Source organism: Jaculus jaculus, chromosome 15, assembly GCF_020740685.1.
Source record: "Jaculus jaculus isolate mJacJac1 chromosome 15, mJacJac1.mat.Y.cur, whole genome shotgun sequence".
In the NCBI taxonomy this organism is placed as follows: domain Eukaryota; kingdom Metazoa; phylum Chordata; class Mammalia; order Rodentia; family Dipodidae; genus Jaculus; species Jaculus jaculus.
Window position 1 is genome coordinate 27,586,503 of NC_059116.1, and position 27,384 is coordinate 27,613,886.

At 46.1% G+C, this 27,384-nt stretch overlaps 1 protein-coding gene and 1 long non-coding RNA gene across 3 annotated transcripts in view; one reads left to right on the forward strand and one right to left on the reverse strand.

Annotated features, from left to right (window-relative positions):
• The window catches only part of Kctd1 (potassium channel tetramerization domain containing 1), a 247,635-nt gene extending 244,030 nt beyond the window's left edge, over positions 1–3,605 (reverse strand). The window contains exon 1 of the mRNA XM_045135005.1: positions 2,878–3,605. Coding sequence (XP_044990940.1) covers positions 2,878–2,886 — 9 coding nt within the window. The 5' untranslated portion in view covers positions 2,887–3,605. The remainder of the gene's footprint in view (positions 1–2,877) is intronic.
• On the forward strand, positions 871–27,384 carry LOC123455085. 2 transcript variants are annotated; one of them, XR_006633669.1, is made up of 8 exons: positions 871–1,327; positions 11,689–11,844; positions 14,847–14,989; positions 15,540–15,719; positions 20,052–20,245; positions 21,894–22,148; positions 22,271–22,507; positions 27,022–27,384. It is a non-coding gene; the product is annotated as an uncharacterized LOC123455085 (long non-coding RNA). The 2 variants fall into 2 exon arrangements; XR_006633670.1 differs by lacking the exons at positions 11,689–11,844; positions 14,847–14,989.

Consider the following 27,384-nt stretch of genomic DNA (forward strand, 5'->3'; position numbering starts at 1 on the left):
CAAAGAATGACAAACAGGAAAATCCACTCCTACGCTAGGAGAGAGACCTCTAGTGTGTGTTAGGGAATCTCATCCTGTGCTCCGGGCATAATTAATAGACCCAATCACTGTAAGTCATTTTGCACACTGTGGAGGGAGATCTTCGCCAACTGTTATTCACGTCCAGTTCGGTTGGGAGGTTTCTTCCTAGCAAACGTATGGCATCCTTCGCCTTGCCAGTTACTTCCTTCTAAAGCGCACACGCCCAGATCCCATGAAGCTCTCTGGGTGATACAAAGTTTGAAAGTTGCATGGTCACCTTTGCAGCCACACACTGTCATCCTGACCGTGGCAACGATGCTCTTCTCATTGGCACCAGCAGGACCCTCGTGTGGAGCCTCCTAAACGCCAGCCCCGCCCAGCCAGCCAAATGCCACCCAAATATAAACAAGCAATGAACCGAATGGGCAACTTGCCCATTATCCTGGAGACAAATGGACTCACTGCTATTTGAAATGCACCAAGTAGGCTAGCTATTGGTTTCCACCCATAGAGGCAGGTGAATTCCTTGATGGAGAATCGGATTTAATGAATCGTTCTGTGGCACCAGCCCCAGCCTTTAAAACCTTTTATTTTCTCCTTTTCCACATTAAAAACACATTTGAGACACACACACAGAAAATGTTCCTCTGAAACACACACGCACACACACACACATAACACACCAAACAGGAGGTCTCTTAAGGAGTCTACTGCTGAGAAGGTAAAAGCATTTTGCTCATTTTTAATTTGCTAAAACAATCCAAGCATGGGTACCCAGAGGGCATTCTCAAATAAACTTGTATCTCTAGCTGCCAGCTTACTGATTGAAAACAGAAGGCAAACGTTTCTTAAAGAATGAGTGTGTTAAACTGTTATGTCTCCCGGTGCCACCAAGGACACAGGCACGCACGCACACACACGCACGCACGCACACACGAAAGGATACACCCTTCCAGGGTGTGAAAGGGTAACGCAACGCTGACACCAAATGTCTTCGGCCCACCGCGGTGCACCCCTGAGCGAGGAAGTCAGCGAGCGCCCGGAGGAGACTGGGCAGCTCTCGCGTGTCCTTTTTCCACGCACAAAGCCGACCTCCCCATCTTAACTTTCCTAACTTAGTCGGTTCCCGCCCAACCAGTCCCCGAAGCAGAGGCGCGGGTGGAAACATATTGAGACACCGGCAAAGCCATCCCCGGGGCAGTAAAAGTGTTGGAAAACAAAACACAAAGGCAGTGCCCGTGGCCCCCTCCATAGCTAGGGAAGTTGCGAGGCGCGGGGTGGCAAGCGCGGAGGACGACGCGTCCAGGTAAGGGGTGTGTGGATGTGGATGTGTGTGTGTGGGGGGGGGGTCCCTGCGCCAGACGTGTGCTTTCCTCTTCCTGGATGTTTAGGGGGATTACATCTCACTTTGAAAGCAAGTCTCCATTACCTCTCCCTCTTCCTTCTACCCACCCCCCCTTTTTTTTCCAGGAGGCGCGGGCTCTTTTTATTTTATTTTATTTTTTATTTTCCAGCCGGGTCCCTCTTGGGGGCAAGAACGGAAGCACACTTTCTAATTCCATGAAGTCGGGGGGGGGGGGTGGTGGAGTAAAAGAGGTCAGCAAGGAGCCAAACTGCATCCCTTCCGCCCACCTCCGCGCCCCCGGGGCGCAGCTTAACGCCGCGCACACCCCAGGCGGCCTGGAAACTCGGTCCCTTTAAGGGAAACCTTGGCCGCCAGAAGGGGAGGGAAGGATGCGGAGAAGGGGGAAAAGAGGGGAGCGCCGCGGAGCCTGGGCCGTCACCTGCAGCGCCCGCGCGCTCGCGCCGGGCCTCACCCCAACTCCCACCCCCGGAGCTCGCGCCAGAGCCCCGTATCCGGGGAGGAGGGGAGGGAACAGGCACGAGCGCTTTTTTGAAAATAAATGAAACGTCTGCACCCCGGGCGGGGTGGCGGTGGAGGTTGGGGGTGGTGAGGATGGAGATGGGAGGGGGGGGGCTTTAAAGGCGCCCGGGTGGGCGGAGGCGACGAATCTCGATCAGTCCGTCCGGAGATGCTGGGGTGCACTGGGGCACCCGCTCACAAAGAGGAGCTGGCCGGGCTCAAGTGGGGAGGCGGGGAGAAAGAAAAGAAAAGCGCCCCGGAGGCCCCGGCGCGCTCGGCGGCCACAATGGCGTCTTCGCGCGCGCGTCCGGGGGCGCCGCCGGGGCTGCGTGCGCGGAGGGCGGAGGCCCCCAAACCCGGCGGCGGGCGCGCTGGGGTCCCCGGGAGCCGAGCCGGGCCCGTGACCCGCCGGCCGGCAGGGAAGGGAGGGACGGACGGCGTGCGCCCCAGCTCCGCGCCCCGGAAGAATGGACGCGCGAGGTTCGGGGCTGGGCGGGAGGAGGGAGCGGACGGGACGCGGCGGCGGGCGGAGAGCGCCGCGAGGAGGAGGCTGGCGGCGGGCCGGCGACGAGGACTCCGGCCGCCCAGCCCAGCCCACCGAGCCGTGGGGGCTCCGCTCCGCCATCCAGGAACCCAGTCCCGAATCCCGGCTGCGGCGCGCCGGCTCCCCGCCCTGTCTCCCTCCCCGGTTCCAGCCGCCGTGGACCGCGCCTGCAGCAGACGACGACGCTGGGAGCCGGGCCGAGCTGGATCTGACCCCCCCCCAACCAAACACACACACACACCCCACCCCACCCTACCCACCCCGAGGACGCGGCGGCCGCCGGCCCCGAGCCTGGTCCCCGGTCGCCCTCCGCGGCGGGCGGCGTGTGTGCGCTGTGTGCCGCGCTCTCGCCCCCGTGCCTGGCACATGCGTAAAAGCGAGTTGCGCCCAAAGTCCCAGCCATACCCTCCTTAGCAAATAATAACAAACCCAAACCGTCAGATCTTACCTGAAACATTGAAGCACAAAGTCTCTCCAAGTCCCCTTTTCCTTTTCCTCTCCCCCCTTTCCCCGATGTCTCTCCCAGCGATCTGCTCGGCTCGCCACACCAGAGAGAAATGCAATGGCTTGGCTAAGGTAGACAGAACAAAATTCAGAGAGAAGAGTTGCTCCGGGGCTTTGAAACCCCTCAAGGCAAGGATCAGGATACAATTAGCTCGTGCCTCCTCTACCTCACGTCTGAAGCAATCTCCAAAATAAAACTTAAATCAAATTAGCTGATCACAGGGCACACAATTGATCTTCGAAAATTAAACCTCCACATAGATGTATAGAGAAATATACAATTAGGAAATTTTTTTTCCAGATTTTTTTTTTTTGTTGGAAAAATAGTCTCATTCCAGCCTCCAACTTGCTTTTTTACCCTCCTCTTGCACAGAAAAGCTGATTTTAATCGTTGTGATTAGTTTTGATGTAACGTTTCCGCGGGCGATTTCTGCAAATGGATGGAGTGTTTCTTTGCCAAAAGAGGGGAAGGCAGCAGATGATGATAATTATAAGGATTGTTGGCTGTTTCTTTTTATTTGTGTTTAGCGCTCCCGCTTCACTTTCTCAAGTTGACCTGACATTACTGTTACACGAAGGTCGCACAACTTGTTGATGAGGCTCACCGCCCTGTCTGATCAAAGGACAGGCGATAATTTGGCAGGAGAGCAGCGCATTTTTTGGTTCCTTTGGCGACATAATGTCCCAAATGACGTGGATAAAAATAAGCACATGCAGTCTGCTTTGCCCCAATCAAGTCTGAATCAGCGCCTGAGGGTGATAGACAGACTCATTTCAAATGTTCAGCCATGCAGAATTGTAAAAAGATTGAAAGAGTTACAAGTGCATTTTTTTAATGGCAAAATTAAAAGAAAACAAAACCTAGCTTGAGGTGTAGCCAAGGACCTACCATTTAGGTTCATTTGATCAACCTTCTGAAAACATGCCCCCAGCGTGCCTCCACCTGGGATCTTTTCTAGGCGGGTTTGTGGAGGTCCATTATTAGAAGGATTCAAGGAGGCAAAAAGACTAACACAAACACATTTTCCCAGATTGCAACTCTGGTTCTGAGCCCCCACCCCCACCACTTCTTCCTCCCTGTCTTTGTTCAGTGAGATTGTGCTGGAGCCTGGCGGTCATCTTAGCTCCTTGAAGGCAGAGTCGTGGATATGGTTACCAACTCCAGGGTCACTTAGTAGTGTTTTACCGTGGCAGTACACTTTTTGAGGTGTTGTTCTTTTGGAAACTTCACAGTTAGTGGCTTCACAGGTTTTTGCTGACATTTCATATATACACACGTATATACATATATGTGTCTATATACACATACATATGTGTATGTGTGTATAGACCTGTACATGCACGTGGATGAGCAGGTGTAAAGCCAAAGATGATATTTAAAAAAAAAAAAGACAGCCGGGTGTGGTGGCGCACGCCTTTAATCCCAGCACCAGGGAGGCAGAGGTAGGAGGATCGCCGTGAGTTCAAGGCCACCCTGAGACTACATAGTAAATTCCAGGTCAGCTTGGGTTAGAGTGAGACCCTACCTCAAAAAGAAAAAAAAAAAAAAAAAGAAAGAAAGAAAGGGAGGGAGGGAGGAAGGAGACAAACCTACATAAAACCAGACATATCTTGCAAATTCCTGAAACTGGCCACATTTTACAGGAAGAGATGTTTATTTTTTTAACCATCATTTTGCATTTAAGGTGAGCCAGGGCTGTGATGTTAGTAGAAGGTAGAAGAATGAAGGGTCAGGCTTTTAAAAATAAATACCGCCCATCGATCAGTGCTGAAAATTATTCTGTAGATTACATCATAATGAGAATCAGAGGTTTCTAGATTTTAAAAAAATATTTAATTAGTCATTTGAGAGAGAGAGAGAGAGAGAAAGAGGCAGACAGAAAGAGAGAACGGATGTGCCAGGACCTCCAGCCACTGTAAACGAACTCACATGCACCACCTTGTGCATCTGGCTTATGTGGATCCTGGGGAATTGAACCTGGGTCCTTTGGTTTTTCAGGCAAGCACCTTAATTGCTAAGCCAACACTCCAGCCCCTTTTCACGTGAAATGTTCAGGTGACAGGGATATCTCCTTGAAAATAGTGCCCTGGGAGAAGAAAAACAATGTTTCTGTTTTACCAAATAATACAAAACAAAGTCAGAAGACCCTTTGCATATTCTCTCTCATAATTCTTTCTATGACCTAAAGGAATATTTACAATGATCACAAAATGCTAACTTCAACCAAGTGAACACTTCTTGGCCTTGTTAAAATAAGATGAAGTAAGGAAGAAAGGGATCCTGGCAGACACACACCCAATCATTTGATATGATAGCTTGAAGCAAGTTGAGTGTCTTTTACCTGAAACGCCTGGAACTAGAAAACTTCACTTTTTCCCCCTCAAATATTCAAATATCACATGTGCTTAAAGAGATACCTAAGAGATATGCCCCATGTCTGCACATGAAATTCCTTTATGTCTCATGTAATACTTTTTATTTAACATAGCTTAAAGGTAATCTTACGAACTATGTTTTATAATTTTGTGCCTAGTGTGGATTTTCCCACTTGTACCATCACATTAGTCTCCCAAGAGTTTCCACTTTTGGGAGCACCTCAGATTTTCAGACTAGGAATTCTTCACCTGTTTGTTAAAGTTGTGGCCTGAAAGGACTTTTAATCAAAATAATAATAATAATAGTAAAACCATAGAGAACTATGCATCTTTGTCCTAGACTGTTGAAGCTGGAAAGGCCTTTTGTATGTATTTATCACCTTTCCACTATAGTTTTAGAGATAAAGTTAAGCAGCTTGCTCAAGGTCATGTGTCACCATGAACAGGGAGGGGCCTAGGTCTTGGTATAGATGGTGGAACTCGAAGAAAGGTGAATCAGTGTCCCCTGAAATCATTCACTCTGAGGTGTTGTGTATAATATCCATAATAATATACTTGTGGAATTCCTTTTCTGGGACCATTCTAAAAGTCTGTAACAGCAATGTGTGTGTGTGTGTGTGTGTGTGTGTGTGTGTGTGTGTGTGTGTCCATATATACAAATTCTCTTTTTTAGAGGCAGGGTATCCTATATCTCAAGCTGACCTTGAACTCAGTGTGTAGTCAAGGGTGACCTTGTACTTCTAATCCTCCTGCCTCTACCTTCTCAGTGCTGGGATGACAGGCAAGTCCCATCACACCCAGTTAATTGGTGCTGGGAATCAAAACCAGGGCTAGACAAACACTCTACCCACTGAGCCACATTCCCAGCTCTTTAAATAGTTTTCATGGTAATATATCTTTGTTCACTGATAGATTAACTCTTAAAAACAACAACAAGTTTGAGGGCTGGAGAGTTGGCGTAGCGGTTAAGCGCTTGCCTGTGAAGCCTAAGGACCCCGGTTCGAGGCTCGGTTCCCCAGGTCCCACGTTAGCCAGATGCACAAGGGGGCGCACGCGTCTGGAGTTCGTTGCAGAGGCTGGAAGCCCTGGCGCGCCCATTCTCTCTCTCCCTCTACCTGTCTTTCTCTCTGTGTCTGTCGCTCTCAAAGAAATAGAAAAAAAATTTAAAAAATATGTTTAAAAAAAAAAAAACAACAAGTTTGAGTTACCAAGTTTAGGGAATAGGAGGATTGTGAGGATGGTTTTTACTATTTAGAGTAAGAAAAGAAAATATGGGGCTGGAGAGATGGCTTAGTGTTTAAGGCATTTGCCTGCAAAGCCAAAGGACCTCAGTTTGATTCCCCAGAACCCACGTTAGCCAGATGCACAAGGTGGCACATGTGTCTGGAGTTCATTTGCAGTGGCTGTAGGGCCCGGCACGCCCATTTTCCCTCTCCCTTTCTCTCAAATAAATAAATAAAAACTAAAATATCTTTAAAAAGAAAGAAAAGAAAGTACTAAAAATAGTGAGGTTGGAATGGAGAGATGGCTCAGCAGTTAAGGTGCTTGCCTATAAAACCAACTGACCTGGGTTTGATTCCCCAGTACCCATGTAAAGCCAGATACACAAAGTAGCGAATGTGCCTGGGTTCCTTTGCAGTGACTGGAGCTCCTGATGTGTCCATTCTTTCTCTCTGTCTCTTTTCTCTATGTCTTTGTCTGCTTGCAAATAAATAAATAAACAAACAATAGGCTGAACTTTCTATTGGCTGCTACCATTAATAGAGACAATCCTGAAAATAATGAGTCATTATTACAATGACAGCTTTCTTTTTCAAGATAACCACTCTGAATGGGATAATATTAATGCCAATAAATTAAATTATTAAAAAGTTCAGTTTAAATGTGTTTAGAATAACAACAATTACACAAAGATGCCTTTAAAAAAATCAGAACACTGGTACATTAAAGTGGCCCAAGATATTCATGTGATCACTGAGTTTGTGGTAATTCCAGGGTCAAGTTGTCTACAGATAAAGTCTCATTTTAACTACCTTAAAAAATACATTTTGTTCCATGGCAATATAGATAGATGAGTAAACTTCAGGGCCTCCAAATGAAGAGGGAGGGCAACTTTACGTTTCAAAACAGACTTCAAAGCCCAGCATGGTGGTGTGGTGCACACCTGTCATCCCAGCATTTGGGAGGTTGAGGAAGGATGATCAGAAGTTCAAAAGTCACCCTTGGCTACAGGTGAATTCTAGGCCAGCCAGCCTGTGCTACAGTGTGAGATACTGGCTCAAAAAACAGAGGGGAGTGAACTGGGGATGTAGCTCAGTTGGTAAAGGACTTGCCTAGCCTGCAGGAAGGTCTCACTTTGGTCTTGAGTACCAAAAAAAAAAAGCGGGGTGTGGGGGCATGTAGGGACTCTCTGGTAAACCCAGAACTCTGGAGGTGGAAGCAGTCAGATAAGAAATTCAAGGTCACTGGCATGGTGGTGCACGCCTTTAATCCCAATCCCAGCACTCAGGAGGTGGAGGTAGGAAGATTGCTGAGTTCGAGGCCAGCCTGGAACTACAGAGTGAGGCAAGACCCTACCTCAAAAAAAAAAAAAAAAAAAAAAAAAAAAATGGCAGTGAACACTTTTAATCCCAGCATTTGGAGGCAGAGGTAGGAGGATCGCCGTGAGTTTAAGGCCACCCTGAGACTACATGGTGAATTCCAGGTCAGCCTGAGCTAGAGTGAGACTCTACCTATAAAAACCAAAATAAATAATAATAAATAAATAAATGAAATAAAAATAAAAGAAGTTCAAGGTCATCCTCAGCTACATGGTAGGTTTGAGGCCAGTTTGGGCTACACAAGACTGTCAACCAAAAAAAAAAAAAAAAAAAAAAGGAAGAAGAAAGAAAGAATATGAAAAGAAAAAGACAGCTTCTCCCTGCATCTTCAGCATAAAAATAAGTTTCACAAACCTTAAAACATAAAAACCGCGATATAATGTTTTGAGCTGTAACCAGAAGGTCCACTGAAAAAGTTGAGCACTCTGGCCGCTGTGGAAGAGAAAATCAGATACTGTCTCAGGGGTGTATTCCCCCCCCCCTTCTAGTGTTACCGTGGGACAGCTCATTTGGTTGCATCGTAGTCACTGAACCCTCAAATAGGAAGTTCCCACAGAACATCACAGCTTGGTCCTGGGCAGCCCTGCGGTGCCTGGTGGGTGACGATTTGCTAAGATGTGGACATTAGTTGCTGAGATGAAATGTGAAATTGAAGAGGCCTTCACTGAAGCAGCCAGATGGGATGTGAAAATCCCGCTGCACTCTCCATTACACATGCAGAGAGGCCTGGGAGCTTGGGTTCGACCTGAGTACGCAGGACCTCATTTCTGGAGGTTGCAGCCATCCCCCTGCCTGGTCCCCGTCGTGACTCCAGCAGCCTCCACCTGGGACACCCGACTGCCAGGACAGGTCCTGCCTCCCGGGAAGGGGACTTTTGAGCTTCAGTGGGTTTGGGGGGCAGGGAATCACCTGTTTCTTATCAGCAGACCTGAAACTCCCTCTAATGCGGTGGAATGTGCACGTTTTCCGAGAGTTGAATGGGAGCATTAATGACTGGACCGAGCGGGCCTGTGATTCCTGGAGTGGGCCCAGCCACCACCTGGTTGTAATTAGCCTCTGGAAAACTGCTTTCCGTGTCCCCGGCGGCGTTCAGACCTGGTTGGTAACGTCTCACTCTTCTGCGAAGGGAGAGCTCACACTTGCAGATCCGAAGACGGGCACCGTTTGCAGCTTGCTGGTAATACTGACACATGCCAAGTCCTCCTACGGAGGTCCTAATGGCATTCTGGTCTTTTTTTTTTTTTTTTAATATTTTTTGTTTATTTTTATTTATTTGAAAGCGACAGACAGAGAGAAGTCGGCAGAAAGAGAGAGAGAGAGAGAGAGAGAGAGAGAGGCAGAAAGAAAGAGAGAGAATGGGCGTGCCAGGGCTTCCAGATGTGTGCGTCACCTTGTGCATCTGGCTGACGTGGGTCCTGGGGAATCGAGCCTCACCCTAGTTCTGGTCTTTTAACAGTTTCTTCTCTAGTTGTTCATTGTTAGAATCCCACCTCATAAAGTGACACAGAGGTGCATGAAGAAATAAGACCTAATCATGGTCACGTACCCTTATCACCAACTTTAATAGTTTGATTTAATAGGGAAATACAGTTGTTCACAAGAGAGCAGACATATGGCCAGGCATGGTGACAGAAACTCAGCCTGCAGAAGGATTCAAGATCAGCCTACAAGGCAAGACCCTAGCTGAAAAACAAAAAGATAAACCAACCAACAAACAAATAAGTAGAAGTCAATATATGAAGAAAGTTGCGAAGGATGAAAGCTATGTGCTTGTTACTGACATGAAAATCCTTCACCAGAAACTGATCTGCTTTGAAAAAAAAAATATTTTTACTTATTTATTTGAGAACAAGAGGCAGGTAGGAGAGAATGGATATGCTAGGGCCTCTACCACTGAAAATGAACTCTAGATGCATGCGCCACCTTGTACATCTGGCTTACGGGAGCACTGGGGGATTGAACCTGAGTCCCTAGGCTTCACAGGCAGGCTTCTCAACTGCTAAGTCATCTCTCCTGCCCAATGACCTACTTTTTAAAAAAATAATTACAAATAAGTTTTATGACTTTAAGTTATAATTGAAACTCTGCCACCTTAACTTGTGGCATGATTCTTAGTTTCTTTAGCCATAGAATATAAATAGTGTTGCATATAAATATCAAATTTATAGGGCTGGAGAGATGGCTTAGCAGTTAGGCACTTGCCTGTGAAGCCTAATGGCCCTGGTTCAAGGCTCAATTCCCCAGGACCCACCTTAGCCAGATGCACAAGGGGGCATATGAGTCTGGAGTTTGTTTGCAGTGGCTGGAGACCCTGGCGCGCCCATTCTCTCTCTCTCTCTCTCTGCCTCTTTCTCTCTCTGTCTGTCGCTCTCAAATAAATAAATAAAAATGAACAAAAAAAATCAAATTCATAAACAGAACTAAAAATTCTGAAGGCTTGAGCTTAAATGGAATGGTGTGTAGACGGTATTTAGAATGGTGCCTGGCACAGAGTTGAATTCTCAGTCAGTGACAGCAATCATTACCAGTATGGCTTATAGAAGTTGTTCAGCCACTCACACTGTCCCAGGCCACATGGGACTGTTTAAGTTAGATACATACAAGAAGATTATCTATGCAGTGGGATTCTCACTAAGGTCTCTGGCTGGTCTTTGGAAGACTGTAACCAAATGTCACTTTATTATCATACATAGAAATTCTGTGGACCTTTCACTTTTTCAGATAAAACATAATGGGGGTGGTGAAGTGAGATTTTGTTTTCCCCCAGGGTAAATCTTAGTCACAAAAAGAACTGGGCACAGTGGTGTACATCTGTAATACTAGCACTTAGAAGGCTGAGGCAGGAGGATTGTGAGTTTCAGTTAAATTTAGACTATCTCAAGACCTAGATTTAGCTGGACATGGTGGGCCAGAGTGAGACCCTACCTCGCAAAACCAAAAATAAAATTTAAAAAAACCCTTAGATTAAAAAAAAAGTTGTTTTTTGTTTTTTTTTTAATTTTTAAATTATTTATTTATTTATTTATTTGAGAGTGACAGACACAGAGAGAAAGACAGGTAGAGGGAGAGAGAGAGAATGGGCGCGCCAGGGCTTCCAGCCTCTGCAAACGAACTCCAGACGCGTGCGCCCCCTTGTGCATCTGGGTAACGTGGGACCTGGGGAACCGAGCCTCGAACCGGGGTCCTTAGGCTTCACAGGCAAGCGCTTAACCACTACGCCATCTCTCCAGCCCAAAAAAGTTGTTTTAAACATATATGATACTGCTTCCTATGGCACACTTTTTTTCTGCTCCTTTGAGGATACTGGATTTTGACAAGCCTGCCACACACATATAAAACAATTAATTAAGCATTTTGTATAATTGCTCACATAAGGAGTGAGACTTGACTAGAATTCTGCCTCCAACCTCTTTCCTCATAATTACTTATTTTTTGTCTTTCAGGAGTCGCAAACTCGGTACAAGTAAGCCCTTAAAAAAAAAGTGAGCAAGAAAACAAATGCAGTTTTGAAAATAGGAAGAAATGAATTTCAGAGCTGACTCGAATCCCTAGGAAGTAGTCCATTTAATCAATCAATCATATCATATTACAGCAACCTGTTTCTTCATTCTCCAGGGTCCATATTCTTTTCCTGAGCTCTGTTCAAGCCTTCTCATGTTCCGTTTATTCTAGGTATTCAACGAGGTTATCCATCTTAAAGCCAGGCAGTAGCATTTGAAAGTGACATCTTTAATAAGATAAACATTTCATTAGATAGGTTATACTATTTCCCATTTCAGGGCCTCTTGGGACACTGGTGAAGTCAGGCGTCGAAGGGGACTTCTTTTTGCAGAACCACTTAGATCTGCTTCAGTGTTCCCACATCTGAACTTAGACTGCTGGTGAGACGCCCCATCATACACCCACAGCCCCTCGGGGGCACCATATACATTTATGTAAGTTATCTCTCTATGCATCCTTTGGGTGTCACAACTGCTCCGCTTTGCTAGCCATAAAAAAAAATCTGCCTTAAGCATATTACTAACTTTAAAACCCTAATGATATAAATGTCATATTTCAATTTTTAAAAACCCTTTCTTTGCTCCACCCCTGAAACCAAAGAAGAAAAAAGAAAAAAAACCTCACAAAACTTATCCATTGAAATCATGCTATGGTTAAACCCAAGAATTTATTTAAAAGAAAAAGAACTTTAAATGTACTCCAGTTAAAAACAAAATCAGTACCTGGTCAGAAGATAGTTAAATAGGAAAGGTATTCATAACCCTTTAAAGTATATTAGAACTTTAATAGTAAACAAATTGCTACTGGATGCAAGAATCTATGTGGTTTCTTTTTGTTTGTTTGTTTGTTTGTTTGTTTTTATTTATTTGTTTGAGAGCGACAGCAGACAGAGAGAGAGAAAGAGAAAGGGCCCATCAGGGCCTCCAGCCACTGCAAACTAAATCCAGATGCCCCCTTGTGCATCTGGCTTACATGGGTACTAAAGCCTTGAATGGAGATCCTTAGGCTTCACAGGCAAGCGCTTAACCACTAAGCCATCTCTCCAGCCCCTATGTAGTTTCTTTAAAGTTGAAAGATAAACAAGTTCTAGGGCCTAAATGAACATACACCTGATTAGTTAAAGCAGACATTGAGAGGTGGAAGACGATCATATTCAACACAGGGCTGTTTAAATGGTCTCGACGTCCTTGTTAATAAGAGCATTAATAACAGTGGTAAGAAACAATTGTGGTGGATGGCAGTGAACTTCCATGGCACAAAGACCATCTGCTTATGAGAGTCAGAGATGGAATTCAAAACTGAAAGCCTCAATCTGTCCCTCTGAGGTTGCTTTGTAGATAATGGATTTCTTATTTATTTATTTATTTTAAAAGAAGAATCCATTGTTCCAAACACACAGCATCTCCAGCGGAGAAAACGAAGCTTGTGTCCACGTCTAAGACCTCTGTGAAAAGGCTGGGAAGACCATGAGTGGAGCACGGTGGACTTTCTGCCCCTGGAATCTTGTTACTTGCTGGCCATGGTGATGTCAGCTCCAGCGCCAGCGCTCAGTAGGTGGAGGCAGGAGGATCTACAGTTCCAGATCATTCTTGGACATGTTAGGGGTTTGGAGGCCAGCCTGAGACCCTGTGTGTGGGTCGGAACAGGAAAGAAAGAAGGAAGGAAGGAAGGGAGGGAGGGAGGGAGGAAGGAAGGAAGGAAGGATGGGAGGAAGGAAGGAAAAGAAAGGAAGAGAAGGAATGGAAGAGAGAAAGCAAGAAAGGAAAAAGAAAATGAGAGAAAGATACCCTGGAGGGACTGAGAAGTTCAGAGAATTTTCCTAGTGCTTTATCTAGAAAGAATTATGGCAGAAACTGAAGAAAAATATTTCAGTTGATGAGTGAGAAGAGACGAGGGGACCCGGAAACAGCACATTTCTCCGTAGGGTTTTGGGGACTAGGACTGGGGCTAGGCGACGGTAGGTGTAGCCAGTTCCTCATGGCCATCCTCTGGCCAACTAGAAGGAAGGGGAGACCACGACGCCAAACTTCATGTTAAATAACGTGTACACTTTCAAAGCATCTCCACTGAGATTGGTGCCTGCATTTGAACCTGTGGTGTGTTTAGGTTTAACAAGCCCTGACGTTATGTCACTTTGCTTTGTCCATTTTCCTAGTATAAATTTATTTCTAACTTTCCTTCCTCAGGCCCAGACAATGAGGTATCTCCTTTGTATAATGGTCCACATCTTGTCACCTTGTCATCTGTGGGACTTCATGTTGTCCTTTCTCTCAGGGTTTTTAATCCCAATTGTGTTGACATGTGGGAGGTAGCCAGGCGTGGTGGTCCATGCTTTTAATCCCAGCACTTGGGTGGCAGAGGTAGGAGGATCACTATGAGTTCAAGGTCACTCTGAGACTATGTAGTGAATTCCAGGTTAGCCTGGGGTAGAATTAGACTCCACCTCGACAATGAAAAAACAAAAACAAAAACAAAAAAAAAAAAGAAAGAAAGAAAGAAAGAAAGAAAAAAGAAATGTGAAAGGTGAAAAAGTCACTTTCTCCAAGTCCTAAGGTGAAACTTGCGCTATACAGTGATTGTTCTGGCAGATGAGATCTTGCATTTCTGTCACCCAAAATGAGTGTTTTTGCTCTCGTTTCTCTCTTCTGTAATCATCTTTGGCTTCCAGACAAAACCCACCTCTTGTAGGAGACACATACAAACTGATTTAAGAGTGCAGTTTCCCAATAGGATAAATCATCCTGCTCCAAGATACCTAGAATGTAGGACGGGTAACCAAGTCGGTGAATGTCTTTGTCCACAGGATACCAAGCTCCTCCTTTGAATTATGTGACCAGTCACGTCTTCCTTCTGTCTTCTAAGATGATTTTGACTGTTGCAGTTTGTCTGGTATCCCCCTGTTGTAGGGTCTCATGAGATTTTATGAGAACCTCTCTGTAGACAGAGACTGGTTCCCTGGAAGAGTTAATACACCCCTACTTCTGTGAGTTCGTCAAATCCATCACTAAGACACATGCAACAGCTGTGGCAACCTCTGGGAATCTCGGTGAGACGTCTGTCCTGTGAGCCATCAGGAAAGGGGATGGCTTTGCCATGGACAGGAAAAGGGCCACAACCATTGAAGATGACATGGAGATCTGTGAGAGGAGCGAGGCAGGTGGAAAGGAAGCAGGTAGTTCCTTCCCCGTGTTGCCCTGCTAATTTGTGTACTGGGTTCAACCACGATGTTTGACGGCTGAGTAGACCAAATGAGACAGGGTGTGGGAACACAAAGCCACACTCTTTGGACAACCCACCCAGGCTCTGTCCCCATTATTTCCTTCTCCCCTTCCTTCTTTCCTTCCTCCCTCCCCTCTCCTTCCCTCTCTCCTCCCATCATTCCTTTTTCTTTCTCTCTCCTCTTCTTCTCTCTTCTTGTCACCTCTCTCATCCTCAGAAAGCAAATTCCAGAGCAAGAATGTCACAGCCTTATTAGCTGGCCTTTACTTTGTGAGAAGCTTGGTTGTGCGTGTTTCCTAATTAGACCAAGAAAACCCGAATGGGACTGCTTGACCGCCTCCCTCTCCCCCAGCCCCACAGGTAAGCTATGTTCACAACAGGGCTCCCATCCCAAGGAAACAGCTCACAATCTCTCTTGTAATTTACTCTCCTAAACTCCAGCTTCAGCTACACTTGAATTTCATATGAGACTATGCCTTTGCACCCCCTGCCCAGTTATTCATCAGATGTGTCAAATCACAGAAAAAAAACAAAAACATCTCTAGGGAGTCTACATTTAGTTCTTCTCAGTGGTGATAGTTCTCATTGTCTTTGTTCTGTTTGCTTTGGATGTGTGTGCGGGTCTATGTGTGTGCATGTGGAAGCGAGAGGCCCGTGTAGGGTATCTTCTGCTGTTGTTTGTTCTTTGAGATAGTGTCTCTCGCTGAACCTGGAGCTCACCAATTCAGCGAGACCAGCCAACCAGTAAACTCTAGAGATCCCCCTGTCTCTGCCTCCCCAGCGTTGGGATTACAGGTGCGCGCCACCACACTTGGCTTTTATGTAGGTACTGGGGATCCAAAGTCAGGTTCTTCTATTTGGGCAACAAGCATTTTGCCCATATGCCATCTCCCTACTTCTGTTTCTGCAGGCACTTCCCTATAAGAGACACACACCTACATGTTTCCTGCTGAAGAAGGAAGTTGCTCATACAAATGAAAACAAGCCCCATCATTTCTTAGTGAACCTTTGAGTCTATGCAGTGGAGACTTCGGGATAGTAGGGGAAAGCATGGCATGAGAGAGGCTGGACATCACTTCTGCCCCAACAGGTGAAAAATAGCAGCAAGAGAGTGAGCCAATCTCTGGCAAGAGGGAGTTGGCTATAACACCTTAAAGCCTACCCCCAACCACACACCTCCTCCAGCAAGGCTCCACCTCCAAAATTGCCACCAGCTCGGGACAGTATTCAAAGCACATGAGTTCATGGGGGACATATGATTCAAACCACCACATTACCCAAGCCACTAGTTTCTCCTAAAAAGCAGGCATGGGGCTGGAGAGATGGCTTAGCAGTTAAGGTGCTTGCCTGTGAAGCCTAAGGACCCAGGTTTGATCTCTTTGCAGATCCCATGTAAGCCAGATGCACAAACGTGATGCAAGTGCAAGGTTGCACATATGCACTAGGTGGAGCAAATGCATGGAGTTTGATTGCAATGGCTGAGGCCCTGGTGTGCACCTCTCTCTAAAAAAACAAAACCCAAAAAACAAAAGCAGGCCTTTCAAAGGTTAGGCCTATGTCCTTGGAGCTCTGCAGAGGGTCATGCCTTCCCTTCACACCCAGCAAAGCTGTCACTGCACTGCAAGGAGAGAGTGACTATTGCTTTCTATGCTTTCTGAGGACATAGACTTCCAGTGTTGGTAGAAAGGACCTGGCGTTCAGTAGCCTGTCAATAAATAACAAATCTCCATGGCTTCCCTCTTTTCTTCTTTTTTATTTTTTTTTGGATTTTAGATGTAGGGTCCAACTTTAGCTCAGGCTGACCTGGAATTCACTAGGAAGTCTCAGGGTGGTCTCGAACTCACGGCAATCCTCCTACCTCTGCCTCCTGAATGCTGGGATTAAAGGTGTGCGGCGCCACGCCTGGCTCATGTTTACTTTTTAAAATTTATTCATTCATTTATTTATTTGAGAGAAAGAGAGAGAGAGAATGAGCATGCCAGGGCCTCCAGCGACTGCAAACGAACTCCAGATGCATGCGTCACCTGTGCATCTGGCTTACGTGGGTCGTGGAGAATCGAACCCGTGTCCTTTGGCTTTGTAGGCAAATGCCTTAGCTGCTAAGCCATCTCTCCAGTCCGGTTTCTCTTTTGAAGGAAACCCCCAAGTTTCTCAAGGTTCTGCTTGGCCGGGCCCGTTTTCTGGGCACCCTTGGAGGCTTTTCTCTCCCCACTGTCAGTGGTCTCTTGATACTGAGTCCTCCTTTAGCTTTTCCATCTCAGCTCCCTGTCCTGTGGCCCTTGTGCAGGAGGCACTGCATGCATTGAGAATGGTCATTTCCTTCCCTTGCCCACTTCCTACTCCTCCTCTGGCTCTAGTATCAGTTGTTTCTTCCTTTCCCTTGGCACCACCTCAGAGCTCTCTACTGTAACCACTCATTGGTCTCTGGACTTTGTCTTTAGACTACTGACTAGCTTACAATTATGCCTGTGTAAGATTGGATTGTTTCTGCTTCCACAAGGTAGGAGCTGGACCTGCCTCTTCTCACAAGCACCCCTGGGTCTAACACAATGCTCGGCACACAGCTGGTGCTTGGTAAATACTTGAATGAGGAAGTGAATTCATTTATTGAATAGACGAATGCATGACTGAATAAATGAAGGAATAAACATAAGGGAAAGGAGCCATTGACAAAACAACCAAACCCAGGCTTTACCAGCTTAGGTAAGGGGAAGAATGCACGCCTTTGGCATCATTTGGAATCATGAATTGCTAAGACTTCCAAAGCCCTGGAGAATGCATCTTAAAGTCCAAGGTCTCTACTCAATGGAGTTGGAAGCAAAGACTTCATGGGATATCTATCTAGTAATGTTCATAACTACATTATTCAGAAGAGCCAAGTGGTGGAGATAACCTAGGTACAGTAGGTGGATAATTTGATGCAGAAGATTTATAGCTGGGTGGTGGCACACATCCGTAATCCTCGAACTCAGGAGGCAGAGGCAGAAGGATAATGAGAGTCCAGGCTGAGCTACATAGTAAGACACTGTCTCAAAAAGCATCTATAGCCAGGCGTGGTGGCACACGCCTTTAATCCCAGCACTTGGGAGGCAGAGGTAGGAGGACTGCTATGAATTCGAGGCCACCCTGAGACTCCATAGTGAATTCCGGGTCAGCCTGGGCTACAGCGAGACTTTTATCATCTATATCTATAAATACCTATATCTCTTAACTATATCGTCTATATAGATATCTGTCATTGTATCTTTCCATCTATCTATCTATCTATCTATCTATCTATCTATCTATCTATCTATCTACCTACCTACCTACCTATCTAATCTTCCTTTCCCCCTCTCTCTCTCTCTCTCTCTCTCTCTCTCTCTCTCTCTCTCTCTCTCACACACACACACACACACACACACATTGACATACACATGCACCCAGCCCTGGGTTCTAATCCCAGATTCATATAAACTAAGTATAGGGCTGGAGAGATGGCTTAGCAGTTAAGGTGTTCGCCTGCAAAGTCAGAGGATTCCAGTTTGACTCTCCAGGACACACCTAAGCCAGATGCACAAGGAGGCACTTGCATCTGGAGTTGTTTGCAGTGGCTGGAGGCCCTAGCATGCCCATTCTCTCTCTCCTGCCTTTTTCTCTCTCAAATAAATAAATTAATTAAAATAAATTAATTAAACTAAGTATAGTGGCATCCCAACACTTCAGGAGGATCAGAAGTTCAAGGTCATCCTCCACTAAGTAGAGAATTTGAGGCCTGGCATAGATAAGACCCTGCCTCAAGAAAAAAAAATCACTTCATATTTAAAGGGCACTTTATATATGCAGTTATAGAGATAGGTTGAATGACTACATATTCGGATAGGGTTTTTTATTTGTTAATATCATTTATTTATTTAAGAGATAGAGAGAGAGAGGAGCTAAGGATGGGCACCCCAGAGCCTCTCATGAATGCAAGTGAACTCCAGACGCATGCACCACCCTGTGCATTTGGGTTCACATGAGCACTGGGGAATAGAGGCCTGGCTTTGCAAACGAGTGCCTTCAAACACTGACCCTTCTCTCCAGCCCTCAAATAGGCTTTTGTAAAGTTTTTTTTTTTTTAATTTCTACTTATTTATTTAAGAGTGGGGGGCGGGCACCAGGGCTTCCAGCTGCTGTAGACTAGCTTCAGATGCATGTGCCACCTTATGCATATGGCTTATGTGGGTTCTGGGCAATCGAACTTGGGTCCTTTGGCTTTGTAGGCAAGTGCCTTAACCACTAAGCTATCTCTCCAGCCCTCAAGTAGGTGTTTTTATGTGTATGTTTTACATTTCTGGGATGGAATTCATGGCTCACTCCTATTACACATGGACTCTACCACTGAGCTGCACCCCAGCCAATCAGTTTTGATTGTGGATTCAATGAGATAGTGGGGGTCTTGTTTGTGTGTGCTATTGTTTTTTTTTTTTTTTTTTTTTTAATAGGGTTTCATGTAGCCCAAGCTGGCCCTGACCTTGTTGTGTAGCCAGTGTTGAACCGATCCTCCTCCTTCCACCTCCCCTGTGCCGGGATCACAAGGACGTGTCACCACTCCGGGCTTATGTAGTGCTTGGGCTGGAGCCCAGGGCTTCCTACATGCTAGGCAAGAGCTCTACTAACTGAGCTACAGCCCCTACTCTTTTTTTGTTGTTTATTTTTATTTATTTATTTGAGAGCGAAAGACAGAGAGAGAAAGAGGCAGAGAGAAAGAATGGACACGCCAGGGCCTCCAGCCACTGTAAACGATGCATGAACCCCCTTGTGCATCTGGCTTATGTGGGTCCTGGGGAATCGAGCCTTGAACCAGGGTCCTTGGGCTTCACAGGCAAGCACTTAACCACTAAGCCATCTCTCCAGCCCCCAGTCCCTACTTTTTTTTTTTTTTTTTTTTTGCAAGCAGAGAGAGGGAGAGAGAATGGGCACACCATGGCCTCTAAGCCAGCACAAATGAACTCCAGACGCACGTGCCACTTTGTGCATCCGGTTCTACATGGGTACTGGGGAATTGAATTCACATCTTTAGGTTTTGCAGGCAAGTGCCTTGACTGTTGAGCCATCTCTTCAGCCCCAAGGTCTGATTTCTTTAAAGTAATATCAGAATGGGGAACTAAGTGACTAACGTCTCACCGGGTTAAAACCAGGTTACCCAGCTTCAGCTGAAGGCTCTGTCCACTGTGCTTTATTCCACCTTGCTTGTGGGACGTAACTAATGGGTCAGCCTGAGCCCTTTTAACTTGTGGGATCTGTTATTGTCCCACCACACAGGGTTGATTAGCAACACTTTTGAAACCATTGAAGCTGAGCATTTTTGGTGTTCACTTGAATTTCCAGTCTTAGCATATCATTTGTGCACCCAAGTTCCCAACTTATGAATGAAAACTGCACCCGCTCCTTACTCCAGGTCGTCATTTATGGAACTTGCTACTGCTTGGTAAGGATGTAAGATGTTTTTATACAAAGGCCATCAACACGGGAATGGTGGATTTGACCCTACAGAGTGACAACACCGTGTGGGACTCTGGCCGCCCCAGGATACTGCTGGTAGAAGATACCAGGGCCAGGTTAGATGGCTCCTCCTTCAACTGCGGGGACATGGTAAGCTGCTGGGAAAAGAGGATGAGGCCAAACTCAGACTGCCACTTGCTAGCTATGCGAGCGTTAGAATATCCATTTGCTTACATAAAGAATTCAGAACGGGGCTGAAGAGATGGCTTCAGTGGTTAAGTGCTTGCCTGTGAGAATCCTGGTTCAAGGCTCATCTCCCCAGGACCCATGTTAGCCAGATGCACAAGGGGGCACACGCATCTGGAGTTCGTTTGCAGTGGCTGGAGGCCCTGGTGCACCCCTTCTCTCTCTTTCTCTGCCTCTTTCCCTCTCTGTCTCTCGTTCTCAAATAAATGAATGAAAACAAACAAACAAACAAACAAAAAAACTTCTAAAAAAGTTTAGGCTGGAGATTCAGCGCAGTGGTAGAGAGCTTACTTTGTGTGCACAAGGCATGTGGTTCAATCCCCAGCAGGACAAAAAAGTAGTTGACAGTAGTACTTATTCGATGATCCTGTGAGAAGCACCAGTATATATAATATGCATGTCAAATGCACATGGGTACCATGTGCATGGCTATGTGTGTATTGGGAGTGTGAAGAGAAAAAGGCAGGCCTGGAGAGATGATTCTCTGGAGAAAGCCTTTACTGCACAGCCGGAGTGCCCGAGTTCAGATCCCTGGAACCCACATAAAACCTGGAAACCTGAGCAGAATTCTTAAGGCCCAGCTTGCCAACAGTGAAATGGGAGGCAGTGAAGAGAATTTCCAGGGTGGGAGAGACGGCTTAGCAGTTAAGGCATTTATTTGCCTGCCAAGTTAAGTGATCCCAGGTCGATTCTTCAGGACCCACATAAGCCAGATGCACAAGGGGAGGGGTGCATGCTTCTGGGATTCCTTTGCAGTGGCTGGAGGCCCTGGCATGCATTGAACTGTGTATCTTGTTAAAGGTGAATCTTAGATAATAACACATGTTGGCAAGAATGTGGAGGACTTTAAATAATTGTGCTTAGTTTTAAGAATGGGAAATGGTGCAGCCACTTTGAAAAAAAGAATTGTAGCTTGCTAACATAATGATCATGGAGTTAATATATATATGATCCAACAATTACACTCCAAGAGAAATAAAGACATGTATGCACACAAAACTATGGTATACATGAATACTACAGCATGCTTCTTCACAACAGCCCCAAAGGTGAAGTAATCCAATGCCTGCCAAATGATGAATGTGTAAGCCAGTAGTGGCATATCCAAGTCATGGAATACTACTTAGCCCTAGAAAAGAACGAGGTACTGAAACATGCTGTGGGAGTCAATCTTGATGGTCTGGGTTTAGAATCACCTAGGACACACACCTCTGGGCCTGTTTGTGAGGACACCTCCAGACTGGTTGAACTAAGGAGGGAAGGAAGAACCAATTTGAAAGTGGGGAGCATCATCCTATGGGCTTGTTGGGCCTTGAAAGGCCTGGACGCGAGGCCTAGTGGAACATCCTGAGCCTAGTTAATGTTTGGCAATCTGCCTCTGGCCAGCTATGACTCAGCCAGACACCTAATGGCCTCTGGCCTGTTACTTCCTCATAGGAGTTGGAATTCCCGCATGCACTTAGAACCAATCATTTCAAAAGTCATGGTATACTATTGGCCCTTACCTTCCCCCCTTCCTAGAATCCCCACCCTCATTCTCAATGCTATATAGGCAACCACCTGCAACAATAAAGTGAGATCCTGCTTTGATGAGACTCCTGGCTTGGTGGTGTGTTCCTGGCCATCGACACTCACCCTCTTCCTCAACGCCTTGGGAGGAACCAGTGGGCCTGGTCCTTCCTCAGCACTACTACCCGCCGGGGGAGCCTGGCAGTCTGGCACCCAAAGAGGGGCTAAAGGAATCCGGCAGACTGGTGCCCTGTGTGAGGCATTCTTGTTGAGGAGGTCAATCAGTGTGCGTGTGCGGGTGAGTGTACCCTCATAAGTTATGAGGCAGTCTTCATATTTAATGTGCTAAACTTTGCTTCTATAACCTGTACTTGCTTGTCAACATCTTTTCATTCCCTTTCTCTTTCCTTTCACTTTCAGTTTGCCGGCAAGCTGCACCTGCAGCTTTTGTATTTCTGAACGGGCCATATGTCCCTAGTGGACACACTGTGTGGGCAGACCTGGAGGAGACTCCAGGTGCATTGCCCCCTCATTTGAGTGAGGGCTCTGTCCTGGAAGATGAAGCAAATCTGCTGGGGAGACCTGCTCCCATCCACACTATGTTTGGTATCATTGAGCCATCCCCTAAGGACACAGACTTGTCTGGCTGTCACGGATGTAAATCTGAACTTAATTCTATAGCATGTTTACCTATCTTTTGGGTCCTTGTGTTTATGTTGTACTCGTGTGTCTGTGGGTTGCTATTGCCCTAATTTTATGGACCATTCTCTCTCAACTTTATAATATGGGACAGTCTACCTCTAAATCCAATCCTTCCTTAGAATCTCTCAGGGCTCTCCTAAAGAGTAGAGGACTTGATTTGACTGATAATCAGGCTCGACAGACCTGGGATTGCCTTCTTAAGCTGGCGCCATGGCTGCCAGAAGGAAATCTCTTTGATTGGGACACTTGGGATAGGGTAGAGGCCCTCATTCATTGGGCACATGTGGATAAGAGTCAGATACCCCCCTTAGGGGTCCTCCCTACGATCTCTGCCCTTAAGAGCTGCTTCCCTCCAAGGCCAACCATACAAAAATAAAAGACAGAGGAAAAAGAAAAAGATAGTATACAGCCTGATCTGGCTGCTACTCCTGGAGATACAGCTTTAAAACCCCCAGAAAAGGGTGTATCCTAATACCCCTCACTCGATCCCTTTGGGAGTGCTCCTTGGCCTTCCGGGGGACCTCCCCCATCTCCTCCATTGACTAATCCTTTTTGGACCCCTTTGGCCCCTCCATATTCGGTCGCCAAGCTGTCAGAAAATAAAGCTACTTTTTTATTTCCTGTCAATCTAAATCCTGGGGACAATCCCCCAGCTGCCTGGTATCTGTGGGAAGCTCAGAACCTTAAGGAGCTTAAAAAGGTGGTTTCGGAGCATGGACCCAGCTCTCCTTCGGCTGAGACCTTGTCACAGGGACTTGTCCATCAACCTTGTACAAGCCAAGATTGGAAAAATCTAGTCAGGGCTGTCTTGTCAGGTCACCTATATATTAAGTGGTGTGCCTTTTTTAAAGATGAGTGCCATACACAGGCAGAGTGAAACCAAAGTCAACAGCCCCCTGTGCCGATAACTTTTGGGATGCTCTCTGGTATCTCTGATCAATATGCTACAGGCACTCAACAGGCGGCTATACCTGACCCATATAGGGACCAGGTCAGGACACTGGGCTTGGCGGCATGGAAAAGGCTTGATGAGGGACCCTGTTAATCCCCCCTTATGGGTATTACTCAAAAACCAGCTGAGGACTTGGCTACATTTATAGGTAGGGTGGAAAAAAGTCTCCAAAGAAAATTTCCTCCAGGGGCATTATGGGATCAGTTTACTAAAATGTTGGTCTGGGAAGGGATGATGGCTGATCACTGCCTCACCTGTGCAGGTCTCAAGGACAACTCCATGAGTAGATGGATTGTAGCCACCAAGGACGTTGGCACTATCTCCCATCAGGCTAGGGCCTTGGCTGCCACCCTTTAGGAAAATAAACAGAGAGTTGGCCACTATGATCTGTGCATTACAGTTAAATCCTAAAAAATCAACATGTTTCAGGTGCGGGGACAAGGGCCATTTTAAAAAGGAGTGCCCCAACAAGACAAGCCTTCCCTGCCTTCTGGGGGGATGACAAACACCCCTCGCACCCACTGTCCTAAATGCAAGAAGGGGTTTCATTGGGCTAGGGAGTGTCAGTCGAAGTTTGACATACAGGGAAAGCCTTTAAACTCCTCCCAGGGCTCTCTACAGCCAAGTTAAATAAGGGGAAAGAGACCATAAAAGCCCATTGGACCATCTCTCTGGTCCCCAGCCTTAAACTCAAAATAATTTTAAATATTGGCAATAAAAGATTCAAACTTCCCATCGACACTGGAGCGGACCGAATGGTCCTGAGAAAGGAGGAAGTGCCCCCCTCCTGGCAGCTTGTGCCTGGCCCTCCCCTACTGGGAGTTGGTGGGCAGTCCACCTCCTGGGAGACTGCCACGTGGCTCCCCTTGGACTTACCCAGGTGGGGGCAGGGGAGAAGTCTGCCCTTTTGTGGTGACTGGGCTCACTGCTAACTTACTGGGGCAAGACATCCTTAGAGATGCTGAGGCTTTCATCACTACTGATCATAAGGTCTTTTATAATGATTTGTTAGATGAAGAATATCAACAACAGTTTGAGGAAGGGAGGGAATGCCATCCCAATTATAGAAATGACCCTTACTTTGAGCAACTCAGACAAAAGTACTCCAATGAATACTCTGAATTCTAAGGGCCACTTCCCAGCGCCCCCCCCCATTTAAAATCCAGTGGAGACTGGGGGATTCTATATGGGTTGAGCAGTGGCCTCTCCCTTCTTCTAAGTTACACCAACTCCACATACTTATTGATGAACAGTTGGAGGCCGGACATATCCATCCCTCCACTAGTCCCTGGAACTTTCCTGTCTTTGTCATAAAAAAGCCTAATGGGTCCTGGAGATTTTTATATGATTTAAGGAAGATCAATGAACGCATGATCTCCTTCAGAACCCCCCAGAAGGGACTCCCATGGATCCCAGAGATTCCCAATATATACCATATTATAATTATTGACATTAAAAATTGCTTCTTCTCTATCCCTCTCCATCCAGGAGACATGGAAAAATTTTCATTCTCTGTACCTTCTCTTATCAATCTCCCCAATACTCTGTTTTATATGGATGATATTATTCTTGGGTGTCTAGATTCCTCCACACTCCAGGACCTTACCCACCAATGTCTAACTATCCTTCATACTCACAGCTTTAAAGTAGCTCCTGACAAAGTTCAAATTGTGCCTCCCTTTAAGATCTTGGGCTCGATTCTTACCCTAGATACAGTTTTACCTATCAAACCACAAGTTTATATTCAGGATTCTTACACCTTGCCTCAACTCCAGAAGCTCTTGGGAGAAATTAACAGGATGAGGCCCTGGATACCTATAACCACTGAGGAATTATCCCCCTTGTTCGACCTACTAAGGGGTCTTGATCTTTTGTCCCAAGTAATTCTAGCACCTGGGCAGAGACAAGCCCTCCAAAGAGTCCAGGAGACCATAGATAACTCTAATCTCAAAGACTCGACCCTGATCTCCCTCTTTCCCCTCTACCTTTTCCCTGGGGAGACCCTGACCATTGCCCTGTGGGCTCAAATGGGCAAGCCTATTCAGTGGATTCACCTCTTGATCGGTGGGGCCCCTAGGGTCTATTCTTTAAGTAACCAAGTAGCTGATTGCATCAGTTCCTGGGTACCATCGACTGCCATTATGGCCCTCATAAGTGGATGAGCTCTTTTTCTAGGTTGGAGTGGAGACCCCCAGGCTTTTCCTACCTCAACCCAACCCTGACTTCCTCATTGCCTTTTACAGATGGGGAATGCCTGGGGGCTTCTCTGGTTGTGTATCCCCCCTTTAAATTGGGGGTCAAACCTGAGCCCATCAAGTCTATCTCTCAGGAAATAGTGGGATCAGCACAGTACAAAGAGCTTTTTGCTGTTGTTCTGGTTCTACATACTATTCAGGAGCCATTAAACTTATTTTCTGACAGCCTCTATGTGGCAAACCTACTGCCCAATCTTATTGAAGCTCACATTAGACTTGATTCCAACCCTATATCTCCCTCAATTATCCAGGCTCACGCCCTACTCAAACAAAGAGTCCACCCTATCTTCATACAACATCTTTGAGGCCATCAGAATTTACCAGGTTTCCTGTTTGAAAGAAACAGCTTGGCCGATCAATTGGACTCTGTGGCTCAATGTCACACTGTCTCAGAGGCTATCCAATTTCATTCCCTAACCCACACCAACTGGAGAGGCCTTAAACAAAGATTCCCCCAAATACCAAATAAAAATCTTAAAAATATTATTAGGACATGCAAGTCTTGCTAACCCTTCCTCCAGGTTCCCCCATCCAAACTTCCGGGAGTAACCCTCAGGGCCTTCGCCCCAACCATCTTTGGCAAATAGATATTGCTCATTATTCCCCCTTTGGAAAACTTAAATATATCTTCTTATCAATTGATACTTTCTCCCATGCCTGTTGGGCATTTGCACATGCTGGGGAGAAATCTAAACATGCCATTAGTCATATGCTTCAATGTTTTGCCACTCTTGGGCTGCCTGATCAAGTAAAAACAGATAATGGCCCCTGCTTTGTAAGTCAAAACTTTACAAGTTTCCTCCAAACGTGGCCAATTTCACATGCCACAGGAATTCCATATAACCCTTGAGGCCAAGCCATCATGGAAAGATATAACCAAACACTTAAATCATAATTACAAAAACAAAAGAGGGAATCACTAGCACCCCATGATCATCTAAAGAAAGCATTATTCACCTTAAGTATTTTAAGTTTTTCTAGAAATGAAAAAATATCTCCATTCCAAAAACATTGGTCATCCTCTGTCACATACAGCTCGAATAAGGTCAGATGGAGAGACTCATTGACTGGGGCCTGGAGAGGACCAGACCCACTCCTCACAGTAGGGAGAGGATTTGGATGCGTCTTCCCTTAAGATGAAAAAAGACCCATTTGAATACCTGTGAAGGTCCTAAAATATTTACCCCAACAAGGGGATATTGATAATCACCCCTCCAGGCAGTGTTTCACTCCTGAGAATTGTTCCTCTGTTTTTTCCCCAGAAACGACGGAGATGTGGATGCTACCACACTTCCTGATGCTGACGATGTTCACTCCGCCCAGTGCTGAAGGGTTTGGAAACCCACATGACACCAGAGCTATCTTAGCCAAACAGATGGGAAAACCTTGTGAATGTCAGGGAGGAACACATAAAACACTTCCTTTTAACGGATGCTGTTTCTATGCCAATAGACCAGGAATCGTTCAAGACAAAATCAAGACTTCAAGAAAACCTGGAGAAGAGACGGCGGGACCTCCAGGACAACCCACTGTAGACGGGTCTATGTGGCTTCTTACCTTACCTCCTCCTTCTACTTGGGCCCCTCCTTCCTTCTCCTTCTCCTTCTCCTCACTATTGGGCCTTG